This window comes from Sparus aurata, unplaced genomic scaffold (genome assembly GCF_900880675.1).
Source record: "Sparus aurata unplaced genomic scaffold, fSpaAur1.1, whole genome shotgun sequence".
Taxonomy (NCBI): domain Eukaryota; kingdom Metazoa; phylum Chordata; class Actinopteri; order Spariformes; family Sparidae; genus Sparus; species Sparus aurata.
In genome coordinates this window covers 128,440-150,156 of record NW_022045102.1, presented here as the reverse complement: position 1 = coordinate 150,156, position 21,717 = coordinate 128,440, and the positions used below count along the sequence as shown (strand labels likewise).

The following is a 21,717-nucleotide window of genomic DNA, read 5'->3' as shown; positions in this document are numbered from 1 at the left end:
CCATCCCACCAACATGATGTCATGATGCTAAAATCTACAACAGACACCTTCAACATCACCATCATCATCATCATTAGTGCTGGGCGGTATGACCAAAAATGTGTATCACGGTATTTTTCAAAATTCTAACGGTTTCACGGTATATGACAGTTTTTCTTTTCATGCATAATCAGGTGTTCACAGCATTTTCTACTGGTTGAGAGAGGAATTGCTAGCTCCTTTTAGATAGAAAAGGTGAGACATTTGCTGCAACGTAAAGGCTGCACTCTGCCGCCCTGTCTATCCAAAAGGGAGGTTTAATATTCCTTCTTTCCCAAAAAGCCGCCACTGGGGTAGGCATAAACATATGATGTGACGTGAAGCACGAAGTTGGGGGTGAACAGTGACGTGCGGCGCAGCGTAGCGTTCCATACGTTTTGTAATCAAATACACCGTATGGAGGTATATTAAAAATTCATATCATAACAAAAGTATACACCGGTATTCAGTGTGAACCGGTATACCGCCCAGCACTAATCATCATCATTGTGTTCATCACCCTCAGATAGTAGTGCACTTAGAAATGTGTGTGTTATATACAAATGTGTGTTGTATATAAATGTGTGTGTTGAGTATGAATGTTTGTTGTATATTATCGTGTGCTTTATATCAATGTGTGTCCATCCATCCATTCATCCATTTTCAACCACTTATCCGGGGCCGGGTCTCAGGGGCAGCTGCCTGAGCAGGGACACCCAGACTTCCCTCTCCCCGGACACTTTCTCCAGCTCTTCTGGGAGGATCCCAGGGCGTTCCCAGGCCAGCCGAGCAACATAGTCACTCCAGCGTGTCCTGGGTCTTCCTCAGGGTCTCCTCCTGGTGGGACATGCCAGGAACACCTCCCGAGGGAGGCGTCCCGGGGGCATCCGAAACAGATGCCCGAGCCACCTCAGCTGGCTCCTCTCGATGTGGAGGAGCAGCGGCTCTACTCCGAGCTCCTCCCGGGTGACAGAGCTCCTCACCCTATCTCTAAGGGAGCGCCCTGCCACCCTGCGGAGGAAACTCATTTCAGCCGCTTGTATCTGGGATCTTATTCTTTCATGTTCAAGTTCATGGCCACAGGTGAGGGTAGTTTTATGTAAATGTGTCTTGTATATAAATGTGTGTTGAGTATTAATGTGTGTTGTGTATACATTTGTGTGCTGGATATAAATGTGTGGTTCAAACATAAATGTGTGTGTTGTGTATAAATGTGTGTTGTATATAAACGTGTGTGTTGTGTATAAATGTGTGTTGTATATAAATGTGTGTGTTGTGTATAAATGTGTGTTGTATATAAATGTGTGTGTTGTGTATAAATGTGTGTTGTATATAAATGTGTGTGTTGTGTATAAATGTGTGTTGTATATAAATGTGTGTGTTGTGTATAAATGTGTGTTGTATATAAATGTGTGTGTTGTGTATAAATGTGTGTGTTGTGTATAAATGTGTGTTGTATATAAATGTGTGTGTTGTGTATAAATGTGTGTGTTGTGTAAAAATGTGTGTTGTATATAAATGTGTGTGTTGTATATAAATGTGTGTGTTGTGTATAAATGTGTGTGTTGTGTATAAATGTGTGTTGTGTATAAATGTGTGTGTTGTGTATAAATGTGTGTTGTATATAAATGTGTGTGTTGTGTATAAATGTGTGTTGTATATAAATGTGTGTGTTGTATATAAATGTGTGTGTTGTGTATAAATGCATGTGTTGTATATAAAAGTGTGTGTTGTGTATGAATGTATGTTGTATATAAATGTGCGCAGTGTGTGTGTGTGTGTGTGTGTGTCAGTGTTCGTTGGGCATGTGTCTGATGGTGTGGAAGATCCAGTCCATCTTGGTGCTCCAGCCTCCGTGATGAGCGTCGTTCATCTGTTTGGTGAAATACTCCAACGCCTCCTGCTGGCTCTTCTCTGAGAGACAGACAGGTGGAGAGTAGGATACACAGGTGGACATAGACAGACAGGTGGAGAGTCAGACACATAGGTGGAGAGTCAGACACACAGGTGGAGAGTCAGACACACAGGTGGACAGAGACAGACAGGTGGAGAGTCAGACACACAGGTGGACAGAGACAGACAGGTGGACAGAGACAGACAGGTGGAGAGTCAGACACACAGGTGGAGAGTCAGATAGACAGGTGGACAGAGACAGACAGGTGGACAGAGACAGACAGGTGGAGAGTCAGACACACAGGTGGAGAGTCAGACACACAGGAGGACAGAGACAGACAGGTGGACAGAGACAGACAGGTGGAGAGTCAGACACACAGGTGGACAGAGACAGACAGGTGGACAGAGACAGACAGGTGGAGAGTCAGACACACAGGTGGACAGAGACAGACAGGTGGACAGAGACAGACAGGTGGAGAGTCAGACACACAGGAGGACAGAGACAGACAGGTGGACAGAGACAGACAGGTGGAGAGTCAGACACACAGGTGGACAGAGACAGACAGGTGGACAGAGACAGACAGGTGGAGAGTCAGACACACAGGTGGACAGAGACAGACAGGTGGACAGAGACAGACAGGTGGAGAGTCAGACACACAGGAGGACAGAGACAGACAGGTGGACAGAGACAGACAGGTGGAGAGTCAGACACACAGGTGGACAGAGACAGACAGGTGGACAGAGACAGACAGGTGGACATAATTAATTAGGTAAAATCAAACTCTGTCCTCTGAGGCTGTAAACACTGAAGTAAAAACCTGCAGTTCCTCATGTGGCCACTCGAGGCTCCAACAGTGAGTCGATCCCCATAAGAGCCCATTTTAAACTTGTGTTTACAACCTCCGTAGATAATAAACCTGCTCATGACACCTTTGATATAACTCACTGCTTTAGCTCATATTGAGGCTGAAATAATTAGGGGGCGTGGCCTCTTTGAGTGACAGGGAGCTGTGAGCTGTCTGCTGCGTCTCCTCAGATAATTCATGACTGATCTCCACCTCTCGTCATGTTGAGGATTTTAATTCGGATCTCAGACACACAGAGGAGTAAACACTGAGACCCTAACTGAGAGTCACACACACACACACACACACACACACACAGTTTGTAGGTGTGGCTAATGTTCAGTTCGTTTTTCTGACAGTTTGATGTGAATCAACACAAAATTCATCTACAGCCAATAATACAAGACACAAACTTGCAGCTCGTTAGCTTCCAGCTAGGTGTTTAGCCTGTCCCTCTCTCTACCTGTCTGTCTCTCTACCTGCCTGTCTCTCTACTGTGTCTCTCTCTACCTGTCTGTCTCTCCCCACCTGTCTGTCTTACCCAGAGCCAGGGTCTTCCTCAGGTAGGCGATGTCGTCGAAGCTCTGCAGTTCGGGCATGCCGCAGCCCAGCAGGAGGGAGAACAGGTTGATGAAGAGGCTGGCGTGCTGACGGATGGCCAGGTAGGCTTTGTAACACATCTCCTGGAACCTGACACACACACAGGTGGACAGACAGGTAGACAGAGGGTGAGACAGGCAGAGAGCCAGACAGGAGCAGCAGCATTAGACAGGTGAGGTGCAGGTGAGACCTCTCGAACTCCTTCGTCTTGGTCGACTCCTGAACTCCTTTACTGATGACGATGAGGAAGTCCTGCGTCAGGACGAAGGGGACGCGCTCCCTCTTGTACCCAAACTTCTTCTTCTTGTGATCCAGGAAGTGACCGAAGTCAATGTGGAAGAGCTGCAGGAGGAGGAGCAACAGTGAGCCGAGGCTGCAGACAGAGCAGGTGGAGGTGTGTGGAGGAGCAGCTCACCTGTCCGTTCTCCTTCACCATGATGTTGGAGTTGTGTCGGTCTCCGATTCCCAGAATGAACGTCGCCACACAGTAACCTGCACAAGACCTGGTGAACAGGTCGATGGCCCGGTCGTACCTGAGGGACAGACAGGAGCAGAGACAGACAGGTAAAGACAGACAGGTATTCAGACAGACAGGTGCAGAGACAGACAGGTAAAGACAGACAGGTGCAGAGACAGACAGGTAAAGACAGACAGGTATTCAAACAGACAGGTGCAGAGACAGACAGGTAAAGACAGACAGGTATTAAGACAGACAGGTGCAGAGACAGACAGGTAAAGACAGACAGGGATTCAGACAGACAGACAGGTATTCAGACAGACAGGTGCAGAGACAGACAGGTATTCAGACAGACAGGTGCAGAGACAGACAGGTAAAGACAGACAGGTATTCAGACAGACAGGTGCAGAGACAGACAGGTAAAGACAGACAGGTGCAGAGACAGACAGGTAAAGACAGACAGGTATTCAAACAGACAGGTGCAGAGACAGACAGGTAAAGACAGACAGGGATTCAGACAGACAGGTGCAGAGACAGACAGGTATTCAGACAGACAGGTGCAGAGACAGACAGGTAAAGACAGACAGGTAAAGACAGACAGGTGCAGAGACAGACAGGTAAAGACAGACAGGTATTCAGACAGACAGGTGCAGAGACAGACAGGTATTCAGACAGACAGGTGCAGAGACAGACAGGTGCAGAGACAGACAGGTAAAGACAGACAGGTGCAGAGACAGACAGGTAAAGACAGACAGGTATTCAGACAGACAGGTGCAGAGACAGACAGGTGAAGACAGACAGGTAAAGACAGACAGGTGTTCAGACAGACAGGTATACAGACAGACAGGTACTGACCCCTCTCCCCGGTTCTTGTCTTTGATCCAGTGGTGCAGTGTGTTGGAGTTGAACTGCAGCGCCCCCTTCAGGCCGCCTTTACACTGAATCTGCATGATGGTGAAACTGTTCTTCACCACCTCGATCAGACCCACACAGTCCCCGATGGACAGGCAGCCGTACGGCAGCATGCTGACACACACACACAAACACACACACACACAATTAGCCAGGTGTGTGATGATGTCACAGCCACAGTCACTGATGATGTCACAGGGTCTCACCGCAGGTCCAGGCCCTGGTTCTGCCAGATGTTCTCCATGATCTTAATGATCTGCAGAGTCAGCATGTCCTGCCGCAGGTCTGCATCACACACATGCACACACACACACACACACAAACACATAAACACACACACAGGTTACACACTTCATTACCCACAATGCCTGAGCAGTCTTCCCCTCTCAGCACAGTTAGCACTCTCTACTGAAACCACTGGGTTGGTTAGCACTGAGCTAGCTACCATCTCCGTTTTTGAAGATGATCTCGTTGTTGGTGAAGAGCAGCTCCGACATGATGTCAGGGTTCTCCCAGTTCAACCACAGGGGGCGCTTCGCTGACGACATGATCCTGCACTCCTCCAGCCTGCACACACAACATGCACTATATATATATATACAGATATATATACAGATATACAAATATATACAGACAGAGATGTTTTCGATGTTCATTAATGTGCACTGTCCCTATCCAAAAATAACGCATTGATTATTTTGTGAACATATATTTATATATGTATACAGATATATACAGATACACGAGGGGCTGTCAAAGTTAACATGATAATAATGCTTTAACACAAGTTCTTCTTAACACTGTTAATTTTTTGACAGGCACATTATGACCCTCGGCCTGCCCCGTAGTTCAGGACATCAGGCAGAGATGCAGCAGAAACAAACCTCCTCCAGCAGAAATGGAAAAAGGAAGAGTCTGAATGAAGTTGAGCTTCAAAGCTGCCAGAAGTTTCTCTTCTTTACATTAATGTGGATGTGAACTGAGTCAGCACCGGTTCAGTCCAGTCTCAGATAACACAGAGAGCCTCCTCCTCCTCTCAGACCTCGTGAGCCCAACTCGCCATGAGACAAACTGTCTGACTGTGTCTGCAGCTGTCAGGCTGGTGGACATGATGGTTCAGTGTCTCTACATTGTGTTTGTGTTTCTGAAACTGTCACATTCAGCTCAGTGTCTATCTGTTGATGCTTGTTGGGTTTCAGTTTGTCATGTTATACTTTCATCATATTATTGGAGCGTTCAGAACCGTTCAGAAGATTTAAACATAAAGCATATTTGTTCACTCACATGTTATAAAGAGTGTTAAAGGTCCCATATTATACTGTTTTTCATCAGTTTCATACAGCCGTCAGAGGTCCAACAACTCTGTATCCAAAATGTACTGTCCCAAACCCATCCGTGGTCCTGAGTTTCAGCTGTATAAAGTCGCTCTGCTGAGCTCTCCTGAGAGCAGGCTGTTTCTGTGCCTGCACCTTTAAATGCTAATGAGCTCCGCCTGTCAGTGCCTGCCTTGCCTGCTACACGCTAGTGGTAGCATGTGCTAATGAGATGCTGTTGTTCGACCGAACCAGTTTGACCCAGAATCGGACCCAGAAGGAGAGGCTCCTGAAGAAATACAGACTCTGTGGCTGTAGCAGGACGTTTCAGAATGGTTAGTGTGTCTGAATAATGTTAGCTTGTTCCATGTGTTGTTACAGTTACTACCATGTAGCTAATGGCTAACAGCTAGCGAATGCTGTGTTTGTCTCCAGAAGTGGAGCTAACTAGTTAGCCAGTTTCCAGTTGACTTCACCATAACATTACTTGTAGGCAACTGTAAATACTTTGGGGCGGCAGTAGCTCAGTCAGTAGAGACTTGGCTTGGGGACCGGAGGGTGGCCGGTTCAAGTCCAGCTACCGACCACAATATGGAAGTGGACTGGCAGCTGAAGAGGTGCCAGTTCACTTCCTTGACTACTGCCGAGGTGCTCTTGAGCAAGGCATCAAACCCCCATATGCTGCCCACTGCTCCTAGCTTGCAGGGTGTGTGTGTGTGTGTGTGTGTGTGTGTGTGTGTGTGTGTGTGTGTGTGTGTGTGTGTGTGTGTGTGTGTGTGTGTGTGCGTGTGCGTGTGTGTGTGTGTGCAGCTAGAGATGCAGAGAATTTCAGGTGTGTTTGCATGTAGCCTGTAATATATATCTGATACAATAATTTCCCCCCGGGGATTAATAAAGTATAATAAAAAAAAAAAAAAAAACGCAGAGACACTTATGGCTCAGGTGTAGTTGCTGGGTCCGGTATGGTTGAGACTGATCCTTTAATGAGGGTCAGTGTCGAGGCAAAGCCAGCTTTGTACTGACACTCGTTACTGAAGCAGTCCAATGTGAAGTGGTTAGCACACACATACAAGCTAACACGAACCGCAACTGGCACGTTGTCATTAAAATATGAAACACAGCCATTGTCTCTTCTGTTGTTCTGTAGCTGGGATCGAATATAGGCACTTCTGTTGATTTTTACAACCAACAACAGAGCTATTTGCATGTCTAGCTCTGAGTGACGACATTGCGAAACACTGCTATCTTACCGCTCATCACACCAGACTTCACCTCGGGGATGTACGCCCCCCTCTCTGATATCTCGTATCACCGCGCAGAGGAGGTCGGCCTATGATAATGACTCCTTTCGTTATGTAACAACAGGAGCAGAATCTGAACAGCCTGTAGGAGCGCCGTGATACCAGTGGGTGGGCTGCAGAGACCATGCAGGACTCGCTTGTTTTCCTCATTCAGGGAGTTGGCAGGCTCAGGGAGGACCAGCTTATATATGTAGAGACAAGAGAAAACCTGTTTTTTCATAATATGGGCCCTTCAAAAACTAAAAATATCTCTTTAAGGTTCTTTTACAATAGATAATACATGTGAGATTCATTTGTGATTTATCTCAATGACATATTTTAATTCATTTACAGCCCTATTACATACATAAATATGAGTTATAATATTTGGATGGTTAGTTTATTGGTTGATTGTTAGTTAGTTAGTTAGTTTGTTAGTTTTGTTACCTGAGGCTGCCCAGCTGGTGAACAGGGTTCAGAGGAGAGACGAATCCCTGCAGAGCCTCCATGTAATCTGGTCGAGACATGTGTTCAACCAGGAACTTCATCTGAGTCTGTCAACCAATCACAGAACAGCAGCACTTCACTATCAACCAATCACAGAACAAACACATCTCAACAGTAAGAGAAGAGACTCTTTAAAACGTTTTGTGACTTTTCTTACTTTCTGTGTTTCGTCCTTTTTCTCTTGTTTCAGTGTGTCGGTCAGATTCACCAGTTTGTCCATTGCCTCCACCTGCACACACACACACACACACACACACACACACACACACACACACACAGCTGTTGTATTATTGAGCCACTAGATGGCAGCAGCTTCTCATTAATGAACATGTCTGACACGTTAAGAGCAGAGTGACACAGGTCTGTTCAGGTGTTTCAGGTCTCACCTGTCTGTTCAGGTGTTTCAGGTACATGCCACAGGCTCTGCAGAAAGCTTCCAGCAGCAGTCCAAAGCGTCGGGACACCGTCTTGTTGTGCATCTCTGACCTGAGAACAGAGTTTCCGTTGGTCTGAATCAACTTTAACGAGTTCATCTGGAGCTAATTCACTTTATTAATTAATGATCCATCAGTTCACAGGCAGCAGATCAAAATAAAGTCCACAGGTTTTAGTGAACTGTTCCTTTATTCTTCATGTTTCTCACTTCAGATGCCAGAAGAAGAAGTGTCCAATCCTCTGATTGGTCAGAGCTTTCTTGATGAGGAAACGAGCCAGAGGATTGTCGAGGTACATCTCGTACTTTAACACCTACAAACACACAATGTAGATTTTCAATTTCATTTTGTTTTATTGACATCAAACGTAAAGACAAAACAAATCACGCAGCAAAGAAACGTAAACTGAACAAAACTGCTGAGCAGTTGGCACCTTGCATGGCTGCTACCACCATCAGTGTGTGACTGTGACAAGTGTTTTTGAGCAGTCAGTAGACTGAAAGTGCTGTAGAAATGCAAGTCCATTTACCGGTTGGTTGGTTTGTTGGTCAGCAGGATCACATAAAACTACTGAACAGATTTCTACCAAACTTGGATGGAGGATGTGTCTCAGCCCAGAATAGACCCAATGAACTGTTGGTGCTGATCCAGATACAAGGTCTGATCCAGGAACTTTGTCTCTCTGTCTTTAACGTTGTGAGACATTTTCATTACTACCTGAGGGAGGGATCATGGATCTGGATGAAGAAAGTCAAGTGTATGTAGGTGGCTGCTATCTATGAGTACAAATGGGGACTGTTGGGCTTTGGTGGAGGTATGCACTCTACTGAGAGCCTTATAGTTATAACAGTAAACCTGAAGAACTAAGGGAACCAAGGGAATTACCCAAGGTTCACACACACTTCCAGAGTGAGTGAACACCTGTGCGTTTGGCTGCCGCTGCTCACTCCAACATTTATTATTTATTATTAGCTCATTTTAAGTCTTTGAGCTGCACTGTGACTTTCATTTTCTAGTCTCGTCTCTTTTAAACCTTTTCTATTTTAGCCAACTCTCCCATTTCTTTAACGTTTTGTTTCTTGAAGTCTTCCTACTTTAATTTCTTTTGATGTCATTTTTATGCCCCTGTAAAACACTTTGAGTTGCCTTGTGTGTGAATTATACAAATGCCTCACAGACAGAATGAGTCAGTTATATATGGGCTCTTTCCCCAACCCTTCTTTAGGTTCTGTCTCTAAAAGTTTATTGAAATTTCCACAGAATCCTACTCATCTCATCTCATTCCATTTATCCGTGAAGGACGCAGGGATGTTACTGGAGGGGTTACCAGTTCTCTCTCTGGGCAAAGGCCAGGATACACCAGCCAGCTCATCGCAGGGCCCTTACTGATAGCAGAGGCCACACAAGGTGCTCAACATCAGGAGCTCAGTATCTTGCTCTCGCTTCGACATGTAGCTCAGTTCCGCCCCAGGGGTGCTGGGATTCGAACCAGTGACCTTCCAATCACTAGTCGACAGCTGTACAGCTGCCCGTAGAATCCTACTATAAATGTTCAAAACAGACTGTGAACCTGTAGCTGAAATGTTCCTGCTCCAGGCGTAAACTCACCTGTACGAGCTGCAGCAGGTACTGTGACAGCTTGTCGTCCGTCAGTCCTTGAACCAGGCAGCGCAGAGCAAACTCTCTGACCATCGGATCAGGAAAATTACAGTCCAACAGCTCCAGAGCCGACTCAGGCTCCATCAGAGGCCACTCCTTCAACAGACAGTACATCTGAGGAGGCAGACAGAAAGACAGACAGGCAGATAGACAGATAGACAGGTGGCTGATTAGATGAGTGTAAATACAAACAGAAACTGTCCTGACTCTGACATCATGTTGTGTACCTGGGACACTTCGTCTCTGGAGTTCCATTTGACAGACAGAAGAAGTTTAGGAAGAGACTCTGGGATGTTTACACAGTAATGTCTGCAGAGAGAGAGACAGGTAGACAGACAGGTAGACAGACAGGTAGACAGACAATACAACAGATAGACAGGTGAAAACAGATAAAGACCAGTAGAGACACTTATAGAATGATAGACTCAGTTACTTATCTTAAATACTATCTTTTTGCATGAACGTATAACTTAAGCCCCGCCCCATATAATTCTGCATTGAGCCCCGCCTCTCACTCGTGTCTCTGCGTTAAGCCCCGCCCCTCACCTGTGTCTCCAGAGGAAGTCCTTCTCCTGCTCCGACAGCTCGTACAGAGGATCTCTGGAGCAGAGAGACCGAAGCTGCTCTGCATCACTTGCTGAAACACTGTTGTCACAGGCCAGACGACTGCTCTGAGGGAGAGACAGGGTTCGGGTTAGGAAACCTGGTACCTCTGGTGCCGACTACAACAGCTGAGTGATAGAGTACCCTCTGAAAGTACTGAGGGATGTGAATGCAACACTTAATACCGTACCTACTGAGTCCATGACCAAGAGGCATATATACACCACAGCAACAGTCAGTGAAGTGCAGAAAGGTGTGTCTGAAGAAATACAATAACCTGTCCATGCCTGACACACTGGAGAAGGCCACACAAAGACTCACAGCCTTGGCTACGCACCTGAAGAGACACTACACAACATGGGAACTGACCCGACCAGGCAGGAGACTGAACAATACTAGAAAGACATAACGTTCAGTGGCCGACCACGGCAATCTAAATCATCACAATGACAGATATCGAAGAAACAGATGTCAAGTGTGAAGAGCTGGACCGACCCTGACATGATCCATACCAGCAGGCTTAAGAAGCTGACTGGAGTCCATGAACACCTGGCAGCACAAATGATCCAGCTGCTGGTTAACTGAAGGCCAGAGAAGTCCTGATCCTGAAGAATCCCCAGAAGGAGGCAATCCCATCCAACTACCAGCCTATAACTTGCCTCTGCACAACATGGAAACTCCTGTCAAGCATAATAGTGTCTAGGATAGCTGGGCACATGGTTCAATACATGAGCGGGGCTCAGAAGGAAATTTGCAGAAACACCAGAGAACAAAACATCCACCACTGGTTGACAGAGGAGTCACCCAAGATTGCAAGAGCAGACAGACCAATCTGTGCACCAGCTGAGTACAAGAAAGCCTATGACTTAATGTTGCACATTATATACATACATTATAACATTAACATTAACTGGATAACATTAACTTCATTTAAAAGAATCTTCTTTACCCATTTCTGCTCAGGGAAGTTTGTTTCTGCTGCATCACTTGCTGATATCCCAAACTACAGACCAGACCAAGGGTTAGAGTCAGGAGAAGAGTACACAAATATTTCCAAGGCATTAATTACACCATGGAACACAGTGAAGACAGTTATCATCAGGTGGAGAAAATATGGCTTAACAGTGACATTATCAAGAACTGGAAAGCCCCCCACATGATGAAAAGACGAGAAGAAAACTGGTCAGGCAGGCTGTGAGAGGCCAGCAGCAGGAATTAATGGCAGGTACTGTCTGTGTAGTACATGTGAAAACAATCACCTGTATTCTTCATATGTCTGGGCTCTGGGGTATCGTGGCAACATGGAAGACTTTTCATACGAAGAAAAACATCCAAGCCCAGCTCAATTTTACGAAAAGACATTTGAAGTCTCCCAAAGGTCTGATGAGACCAAGGTTGAACTTTTTGGCCATAATTCCAAAAGGTATTTTTTGCGCAAAAACAACACTGCACATCACAAAAAGAACACCAGACCCACAGTGAAGCATGATGCTGGCAGCATCATCAATCCGCTGATCTGGGGCCCTAGTAAAGGTGGAGGGAATTATGAACTGTTCCAAATACCAGTCAGTGTTGGCACAAAACCTCCAGGCTTCTGCTAGAAAGAAGAGGAATTTCATCTTTCAGCACGACAACAACCCAAAGCATACATCCAAATCAACAAAAGAATGGCTTCACCAGAAGAAGATTAAAGTTCTGGAATGGTCCAGCCGGAGCCCAGACCTGATCCGACTGAAAACCTGTGGGGTGATCTGAAGAGGGCTGTGCACAGCCTTTTCTTCATTTTTACAATTTGGATTTAGTTCTCAATGACAACAACAACATTTCCTCAGAGACATGGAGTGGAAAAGAAAACAACAATAACAAACAAACAAACAAACAAACAAACAAACAGAGCCTGTGTGTAGTTGTGTCAGTCTGTGTTCAGCCTCCTTATAGACCGGGTCTCTCTCTATATGTCAGCCATGTTCCCTTTATAAAGAGATCTTCTTTCATGTTCAGCCTGTATTAAGATGCTCCATCACAAGAATCTCATCAATAATTATCAACCACTGTTTGTAACTTGGAGTGACAGTCTTTAGACAGTTCTTAGTATCGGCTTTCCTTCTAGCTGTCAGGACCATCTTCACCAAATATTGTTCTCCTACATGAGCAGTTCCTTCCAAATGTCCGCGGTATAGAACAAGACAAGATTTAGGGATTACATATCCTAAAACAGCACAGAGAGCTGAATGAACATCCCTCCAGCAGGCTGGTTGTTTATGTGAGATCTGGATCCATGTGGTCACATTGTCTCCAGCAGGCTGTCCAGCTTTCATCTGTTTACTGTTCATTTTAGGTGTGATGAAATAATGAATTAGATTCTTCCGATCAAATTCTCTCAGTGATTGTGTTGTAGTCCGGTGTGTTTTCCACATATCACAGCACACCTCCTCTGGAGCTCCTCACCCAGCTCGCTTTCACATCTGGCTTTAACATATAATGTTGATTCTTTTCTAGAGTCATTAAACGACCATATAAGACTGACACAGCTCTCAGGACAGCACTGCTATAAGTTTGTACAAGGAGCTTTATGATTAGATGTATTTTATCCTCATCCGTTTTAATGTCTCTAAAGTAATAGTCTGTCATTTGTAGATATCTAAAATAACTCCTGATCAGTTAGATCATGCGTGTTTTTCACTTCTTGAAAACTTTTCACCATTTTTAATAGTTGTGCATTTGGCTAAAAATTATGGAAGCAAATTTGTACCATGATTCAAATTAAAATGCATTTACAGAAATGCTTTTTCATTTTCAGAATGTAGCTGCATTTTTTGACTCATAAATAAAATTACTAAATCATCCAGATTGCATTTTCATTTTCTTCTTCAAGACTGCTCATTTTGTTACACAAAGACAAAGAAAACTGCTTTTTCGTTTTGAAGCCCTCCCCCCGCAAAAAAAAGGTCCAAAATTCAATTTGAATTCGCAATCCCAAGCGGCGCAGGAGAGTGACGTCAGCGGCCTCTCTTCTTCTTCAGCCCCCAGTCTGACCGACCGTGCTACGCATCTACGTTAGGGGGCGGCGGGGTGCTTATTCGACACTGGAGCAAGAGAAGGGACAAGAGGAGAGTGTGAAGGCTGTGTTGGTAGCATAGACTGTGGTACATGTTTTCAGAAACAGCGGGGAAATCACCACCATGTCCAGTTCTGTACTGCGGTCAAGCCAGCCATGGTTCGCGTTTGCTTGGTTAAATCAGCCGCACATTTTTTTTCCAGTGCGAAATTCTCTAACATTTACGTTGATCATAATGAAGCTGCTCTGAAGAGCTGCTGGCAGTGACGGTGGGTCAGACTGCAGACTCACAGTCAGACCCATGAAACACACACGGTACTTTACAGTCACTATTCACGGTAATAAACTGAAGGTATCAGCTGGACCGTACGTCGACGTCGCCCCCATATTGGATGTGGCAGCTCAGCCCCGTGAACTAATACAAGTCAATGGAGTGAACTTTATAAAGCTCCTTCTACAAAGTGCTATAAGCTAATGTCTCTCTCTCTCCCACACCCACGCACTAGGGGTGGGCGGATCGATCCAAATATCGATAGTATCGATACCAAGGTGAGTATTGGTATCGGATCGATACTAGCGTGATGAGATCGATATTTTTGTTGCAAATCACACATATTTCTTCACAGAGTTTGTGTGAGCGCACTGTCTCTCTCAGTCCTTAAAGCGCAGCGCTCCTCTTCACCTCTCTCACTCCGCTCACTCAGGTTCACTGTAACTCAAAAATATATCCTTATATTAAGATATATAACCTACCTCAAGAATATAATAACCCTTTTGTGTATCTGTTGAAGGAACATTAGTATTCCTATTTAGGCTACATGCAGATAGGTTATACATTTAATTATGTTAAATATAATTTTCTTATTTGGCTAAAATCTTTGTCCTGTGTTTATCATTATTATAATCATGGTCAATTAATTAAAGGCAAAAGTACAAAATCATTAATTGATCAGGAATTTTCAAGTAAAAAGTATCAGTATCAGTATCGGTATCAGCAATACTGGCCCTGTATTTACTTGGTATCGGATCGATACCAAAATTTGCAGTATCGCCCACCCCTACCACGCACCTGCAGCGGGTCACACAATCACCGGCCGCTTTATAGCCTGGAGCCCCGCCTTTCCGAAACCCCGCTGTTCCGAACATAGACTTCAATTCATCGTAATGGCGGGGTTTCCCTTTTTTTCAAAGACCCCGCTATTCCGAAAAGTCTATTGGGGAAACCCTCCATTCCGAAACCCCCCCACTCCGAACGGACTCAATCAGAAAGGAAACGGAGGCTGCGCATTTATCCCTTTTTTTCTTTGTGGGTTCAAACGGATCATGTGGCTGATTAACCGCAAAACAAGCCTACTTCATATTAATGACATAACGCTCATTATGCTTCAGCTGGACAAATGGCTGTGTTGAACTGAAATTACTTTATCATGCTAAATATTCGAAATTGTATGAAAATTGCTCCAATGCGTTACACCGATCTTCGGACATATTCAGACACAGCCTGATATGGGTTCTGAGCAAAGGAATGTCTGTTTTCTCCCCCGGTCTGTTGTCAGCAGGAGCGGGGGCTGCAGGCTCGCGCCTGGGTGAAGTGGGCTCAGGCCAGAGTTCAGCCGAGAGAGAAAAAATGTGTATTTCTTTTGCTCTGTGGGAGATCTCCCACAACAGAGTGGATGAGAAAGCAAGGGGGACAGATCTGCCCAGCAAACATCAGAACGCAGAGTGCAGCCTTTGTCTGTCACCTGGTTCAGCACCTGGACAGCTGCCTGCGTAACTGGATGTGGGAATTTGATGCATTTGATGCCGCGACATTTGGTTTAGAAACGTCATATATAATAACATTGTTTCGAGTCGTAAACAGTTCTGTAAGTGTAAGAAATAACAATCAATAAGGCTATTAGTGTTAGTCCTTCTTCATATAAAGTTGTGTTACAGTCGCACAGCTGGAGACCGCTAACAAAGTTAGAGACAAGAGAGACAATGAATGAAATCCCGCGAAATGATGTGCGGTCAATATGACCGCTTATGGCTGAAATAGGTCAAACAAATCACATTTTCTTTTCCTTTTGTGTAATTTATACAAAAACTATTCTCAATTAAAATACAGACACTTGTAGAATAATGGTTAGAAGTCTGTAATGTTTGCATTTTGTTTACATCACAGATTGATAACTTAATTGTGATAATGTTCAAAGTTATTATTATTATTATTATTATTATTATTATTATTATTATTATTTACTGTGCTAGGTATTCTTTTCGTGGTTCTTGGTGCTTGGAGCAATGTTGTTGTTGTGGTATTCATGCCAATAAAGCGAATTTGAAATGAATTGAATTAATAAACCTTTAGATTCTTGCCTATAGACTGATAAGTGTTGTGTTTACAAATGAGCAATACATCCAGATTTCAGAGCCTTTCAGATTTGTATTGTCAATGGGAATTTAAATGTAAATGTCTGGCGATGTTTTCTTCATGGAAATTATTTTTCGGGCAAACAATTATAAGAGAGAGAGGGAGCGCGGACGGGGGATCCGTTGTGTGACAGCGGAGCGGAGGGTCAGCAGCTGGATTTTGCACGCACGGTCAGTATTAGTAGGTGTTTAAGGTTTATTACGTTTGCGGACATTATTACATTCAATGTAATAATGTAACAGCCTTTGCATGCGCACAGTTTGCGTGTGTAGGCCCGTGGTCATGATAATCCGTCTATGGCTATAAGAGATGGATACACAATCAATTTCATGTAGTTTTTATTGAATCAAAAATACATAGGTAGCCTATTGTCTCCTCTGCTTTTTTTTTTTTCAAAGACAAACTGAGCAGCAGTGCTCAATCCACTCATACCTTGTTAACCTTCCACAAAGACAAGTTATGTTAAAACGGACGACCAGAGGGGTCATTCCCCGGCAGATCCACCCATGGGCCACAGTTTATTTCAGAGTTGTGCGAGTGCGGCTGGAAGTGGGGATTCCAGCACCACGGATAGTGCGTGTAAAAAGATTAGACAAACGTTTAAATGTGTTCGCTGCAAGCAAAAATATACTACATAATAAATGAAGGTAGTGACATAGGCCTATTAGCAATAAAAAGCAATGAGTTGTGTGAGTGTGGACGGCAGTGTTTGATGTAGGAAGTAATGTAAACTTGAAAATCAATTTTGGAACAGCTGTGTTTTGAGGGGAGGGTCGGAACAGCGGTGTTTGGGAGTGGGGGTGTTTCGGAATGGTGGTTTGTCGGAATGTCAGAATGTCCCCCCTGGGGGGTTGTTTTGTTGTTTGTGTTGGTTGTTGTTGTTTGTGGTTTTGTTGTGTTGTTGTGCCTCGCGCCGCCCTGTTGCCAGATGATTTCGTGTACTACACGCGGTATTTGGCTCAGTCATAGTTTTGCCAAGACTAAAGCTTTTGTGCATTAACTTCTACCAGTGTTTCCCCCCTAACTCTGCTTTACTCTGCCTCCAACGACCTCCCGTGCCGCGACCGAGCCGAGACCCCGCTCCAGCTCCACCCGCCCGGCGCTCCTCCGAGTGTGGACAGGACTGCCAGCTCTCCGGCGCCCCGGAGCGTGGCTTCCCCGTGCACACCCCCTCCTACTCTGACTTTGGCCGTGTTACAATAAACACTCCATGCATCCAGCTACAGCCTCCTGTCCGCTTCTGGGTCTCACCTGTGCTAAAGACACCTAACATTAACAGATCAAAAGAGAGTAAACGGCAGCTATCCGACATCAGATCCACGCTCCTGCCTGCCCCAGCCGGCCCCCACACACCGGCCTGTCGCCTGCGCAGCCGCGCGGGAGGGGACAGGAGAGACCCCGGCGCTGCTGCAGAGGAGCCGTGGACTGCGATGACTCTGAGCAGCATGTGAATTACCATATAATCTATTTCTCGCCTTTCCCCCGATGATCTGAATAAGTCGCTAAATTTGTCGCTAGTCGCTTTTTCGAAATAACGTCGCTTAGAGGGTCTGAAAAGTCGCTAAGTCTAGCGAGACAGTCAAATTGAATTTTGGATCTTTTTTGCGGGGGGAGGGCTTCAAAACGAAAAAGCAGTTTTCTTTGTCTTTGTGTAACAAAATGAGCAGTTTTGAAGAAGAAAATGAAAATGCAATCTGGATGATTTAATGCTAATTTTATTTATGAGTCAAAAATGCAGCTCTGACTTTGAAATGAGAAAGCATTGTGGCTAATGCATTTTAATTTTCAAATTTGACATTTCAAATTGAATTTTGGTACCTATTATGGGTCATCTTTTGAATATTAAATCTTAAATGTCCTTTTCTTTATCATTTGAATTAAGTTACAAAATGAGCAGTCTTGAAGAAGAAAATGAAAATGCAATTTGGATGATTTATTACTAATTTTATTTATGAGTCAAAAAATGCAGCTACATTCTTAAAATGAAAAAGCATTTCTGTAAATGCATTTTAATTTGAATTATAGTACAAATTTGCTTCCATAAAAAATCCATTTTTTGCCCAATGATTGAATCTATTATCAAATTTGCTTAGTATGAATTTGTCATCAGAAGTAATCCATGTTAGTGGTCCTGTTTCCTAATGTTAGTGGTTTCACTGTGGAGTACCATATTTCTAAAGCGTAGGACACCACTGGGTTAAGATCAGACTCCTCTTTACTGTCAGTCTGTTTCCCCAATAGCTTCAGTATCTTTCCATCGAGCTACATAACCTTCATTACAGCAGTAAATTAAGTGGTGCAGTTGCGCAGCATGAAAATGTTCTTTTAGATTCAGAAGTGCCGTGAATCTTTGTCTTCAGATAGTTGTAGTGTGGTGGAACGTATTCTAGCTAGTTTACCTCCCACATTAATCCTGATGATCCCATTTAAAACACTGGTCTTATGGTTTATCTACAGGCAGAGATACAAACACATCTAACAGACGTGGATACATGAACCATCTGTTGATAACTTTCTGTCAACATGTTCATAGTTCCTTCTATATCATTTGGAAAGGTCCTTGGTTGTGTTTATGTCCAGATTTTTGGTTGATTTTGGTTCCTGATTTGAGCAGTTAAACATGACAATTTGAGTTTTGAGTATATTTACTTTATATCCTGAGTACAAACCTCATTTTCCAACAATTTGTGTGAGCTGCCTAAAAAGATCATAATATCATCTGCAAACAAGCTTATTACATGTTTTTGTTTATTGATTTCAGTTCCTGTTATTGAGGTGTCTTGTCTGACCGTTTGGGCCGATGGCTCAATATATAGGACAAAAAATGCAGGACTGAAGCAGCAGCCCTGCCTGGTTCCATTGAGAGGTTTTGTGGGTTTGTTGTAAACAGACCTGATGCACTGAACTGATTTAGTGTTGAATCCAAAGTTTTCCAAAGTTAAATATAAAAATCCCCAAGTGACTCTATCAAATGCTTCTTCTGGGTCTAAGCTGATCAAAGCTGCTGGTAGATCATTTGTATGTATTTAATGTATGATATGCAACGTTCTTCTAATATTGTCTTGCGTTTGTCTCCCAAACCCACTTTGATCCTCGACGATCAAGTCTGGTACATGTTTGGGGGTTAGGATTATTCATTTGTATATTTTATATAATTGAAGTAAACATTTTATAATCTACATCTTATACTGATATCTGTGTGTAATTTTTGGAATCACCACCAGTTGCCTTATTTGATTTATATTTTCCTATTACTTTCTGAATTTCGTTATCTTTGCTTTTATGTGTTCATTTTGTTTTGTGCCTATTGAAGGAAGGGTTAGGGTTACTAACACTCTGATCTGGAGCTGAAGACTGGGTGTTTAAAAAAATATTTTCTATTTCCTTTGGTTCATATTTAGGCTGGTTTGTTTTTGGATCGTGTATTTTATTGACTGCTGTTTCTGCCTGTTGTTTCCGTAAACGTCTTGCCAACAATTTCATTGCTTTGGGGCCCGATTTTGTTTTAATATCTTGCCTATGTTTCTGTTTTGTGTTGGAGTAAGTTATGTGGGTAGACTTTTCATATCCAGTGTATACAGAAGTATAAGTTACCAGTCCATGGCAGTAGTTGTAGCCCAGCTCTCTGCTAATGGTCCAGTTAGCGTGTTCTTCTATCTGCTGCTCGTCAGGAAACACGACGGTCTGACTGAACCAGGAGAACTCCAGCTCCACGCAGGGAGTCTCCTACAGGACGACATGATCAATCCCTTCATCAATCACATGTCTTCATGGTGATGGCAGGAAGACAGACAGACAGGTAGAGAGAGGGGATGTGTACCTTGTTGGGATTTGAACCAGCGACTCCGATGGGATTCAGAAGGTCCTCCAGACCGTGAGGGACCGGCCAAAGACTGAGAGCCACTTTACCCGAAACCAGAATGTCTGTGTAGTCAAAGAGGTTCACGTTCCCCCAGGCCAGAGGACAGTGCTCCTGAGAGACAGACAGGTGGAGAGACAGACAGGTTAACATTCCCCCAGGCCAGAGGACAGTGCTCCTGAGAGACAGACAGGTGCAGAGACAGACAGGTTAACGTTCCCCCAGGCCAGAGGACAGTGCTCCTGAGAGACAGACAGGTGCAGAGACAGACAGGTTAACGTTCCCCCAGGCCAGAGGACAGTGCTCCTGAGAGACAGACAGGTGCAGAGACAGACAGGTGCAGAGACAGACAGGTTAATGTTCCCCCAGGCCAGAGGACAGTGCTCCTGAGAGACAGACAGGTGCAGAGACAGACAGGTTAACGTTCCCCCAGGCCAGAGGACAGTGCTCCTGAGAGACAGACAGGTGCAGAGACAGACAGGTTAACGTTCCCCCAGGCCAGAGGACAGTGCTCCTGAGAGACAGACAGGTGCAGAGACAGACAGGTTAACGTTCCCCCAGGCCAGAGGACAGTGCTCCTGAGAGACAGACAGGTGGAGAGACAGACAGGTGCAGAGACAGACAGGTTAACGTTCCCCCAGGCCAGAGGACAGTGCTCCTGAGAGACAGACAGGTGCAGAGACAGACAGGTTAACGTTCCCCCAGGCCAGAGGACAGTGCTCCTGAGAGACAGACAGGTGCAGAGACAGACAGGTTAACGTTCCCCCAGGCCAGAGGACAGTGCTCCTGAGAGACAGACAGGTGCAGAGACAGACAGGTGCAGAGACAGACAGGTTAATGTTCCCCCAGGCCAGAGGACAGTGCTCCTGAGAGACAGACAGGTGGAGAGACAGACAGGTTAATGTTCCCCCAGGCCAGAGGACAGTGCTCCTGAGAGACAGACAGGTGGAGAGACAGACAGGTTAATGTTCACCCCAGGCCAGAGGACAGTGCTCCTGAGAGACAGACAGGTGCAGAGACAGACAGGTTAACGTTCCCCCAGGCCAGAGGACAGTGCTCCTGAGAGACAGACAGGTGCAGAGACAGACAGGTTAACGTTCCCCCAGGCCAGAGGACAGTGCTCCTGAGAGACAGACAGGTGGAGAGACAGACAGGTTAACGTTCCCCCAGGCCAGAGGACAGTGCTCCTGAGAGACAGACAGGTGCAGAGACAGACAGGTGCAGAGACAGACAGGTTAATGTTCCCCCAGGCCAGAGGACAGTGCTCCTGAGAGACAGACAGGTGCAGAGACAGACAGGTTAACGTTCCCCCAGGCCAGAGGACAGTGCTCCTGAGAGACAGACAGGTGCAGAGACAGACAGGTTAACGTTCCCCCAGGCCAGAGGACAGTGCTCCTGAGAGACAGACAGGTGCAGAGACAGACAGGTTAACGTTCCCCCAGGCCAGAGGACAGTGCTCCTGAGAGACAGACAGGTTAACGTTCCCCCAGGCCAGAGGACAGTGCTCCTGAGAGACAGACAGGTGCAGAGACAGACAGGTAAACGTTCCCCCAGGCCAGAGGACAGTGCTCCTGAGAGACAGACAGGTGCAGAGACAGACAGGTTAACGTTCCCCCAGGCCAGAGGACAGTGCTCCTGAGAGACAGACAGGTGCAGAGACAGACAGGTTAACGTTCCCCCAGGCCAGAGGACAGTGCTCCTGAGAGACAGACAGGTTAACGTTCCCCCAGGCCAGAGGACAGTGCTCCTGAGAGACAGACAGGTGCAGAGACAGACAGGTTAACGTTCCCCCAGGCCAGAGGACAGTGCTCCTGAGAGACAGACAGGTGGAGAGACAGACAGGTTAACGTTCCCCCAGGCCAGAGG

At 45.2% G+C, this 21,717-nt stretch overlaps 1 protein-coding gene and 2 long non-coding RNA genes across 7 annotated transcripts in view; 2 read left to right on the top strand and 1 right to left on the bottom strand.

Moving 5' to 3' along the window:
* Positions 1-1,701: 1,701 nt before the first annotated feature.
* The window catches only part of LOC115577581 (phosphatidylinositol 4,5-bisphosphate 3-kinase catalytic subunit alpha isoform), a 44,207-nt gene continuing 24,191 nt past the window's right edge, over positions 1,702-21,717 (bottom strand). The window contains exons 13-28 of the mRNA XM_030410464.1: positions 19,813-19,965; positions 19,587-19,718; positions 10,465-10,589; positions 10,146-10,227; positions 9,868-10,032; positions 8,469-8,572; positions 8,212-8,311; positions 7,983-8,054; positions 7,766-7,872; positions 5,171-5,292; positions 4,932-5,010; positions 4,669-4,839; positions 3,772-3,889; positions 3,547-3,698; positions 3,298-3,446; positions 1,702-1,932 (exon numbers count right to left, since the gene is read on the bottom strand). Coding sequence (XP_030266324.1) covers positions 1,808-1,932; positions 3,298-3,446; positions 3,547-3,698; positions 3,772-3,889; positions 4,669-4,839; positions 4,932-5,010; positions 5,171-5,292; positions 7,766-7,872; positions 7,983-8,054; positions 8,212-8,311; positions 8,469-8,572; positions 9,868-10,032; positions 10,146-10,227; positions 10,465-10,589; positions 19,587-19,718; positions 19,813-19,965 — 1,956 coding nt within the window. The 3' untranslated portion in view covers positions 1,702-1,807. The remainder of the gene's footprint in view (positions 1,933-3,297; positions 3,447-3,546; positions 3,699-3,771; positions 3,890-4,668; positions 4,840-4,931; positions 5,011-5,170; positions 5,293-7,765; positions 7,873-7,982; positions 8,055-8,211; positions 8,312-8,468; positions 8,573-9,867; positions 10,033-10,145; positions 10,228-10,464; positions 10,590-19,586; positions 19,719-19,812; positions 19,966-21,717) is intronic.
* LOC115577582 (uncharacterized) lies at positions 20,009-20,986 on the top strand. 4 transcript variants are annotated; one of them, XR_003983210.1, is made up of 4 exons: positions 20,009-20,172; positions 20,253-20,316; positions 20,461-20,652; positions 20,862-20,986. It is a non-coding gene; the product is annotated as an uncharacterized LOC115577582 (long non-coding RNA). The 4 variants fall into 4 exon arrangements; XR_003983212.1 differs by having other exon boundaries at positions 20,253-20,444; positions 20,477-20,652; XR_003983213.1 differs by having other exon boundaries at positions 20,009-20,188; positions 20,269-20,444; positions 20,477-20,652.
* Positions 21,001-21,674, top strand: LOC115577583 (uncharacterized). Of its 2 annotated transcripts, none has more exons than XR_003983215.1 (3): positions 21,001-21,069; positions 21,150-21,325; positions 21,438-21,674. It is a non-coding gene; the product is annotated as an uncharacterized LOC115577583 (long non-coding RNA). The 2 variants fall into 2 exon arrangements; XR_003983214.1 differs by having other exon boundaries at positions 21,004-21,053; positions 21,134-21,325.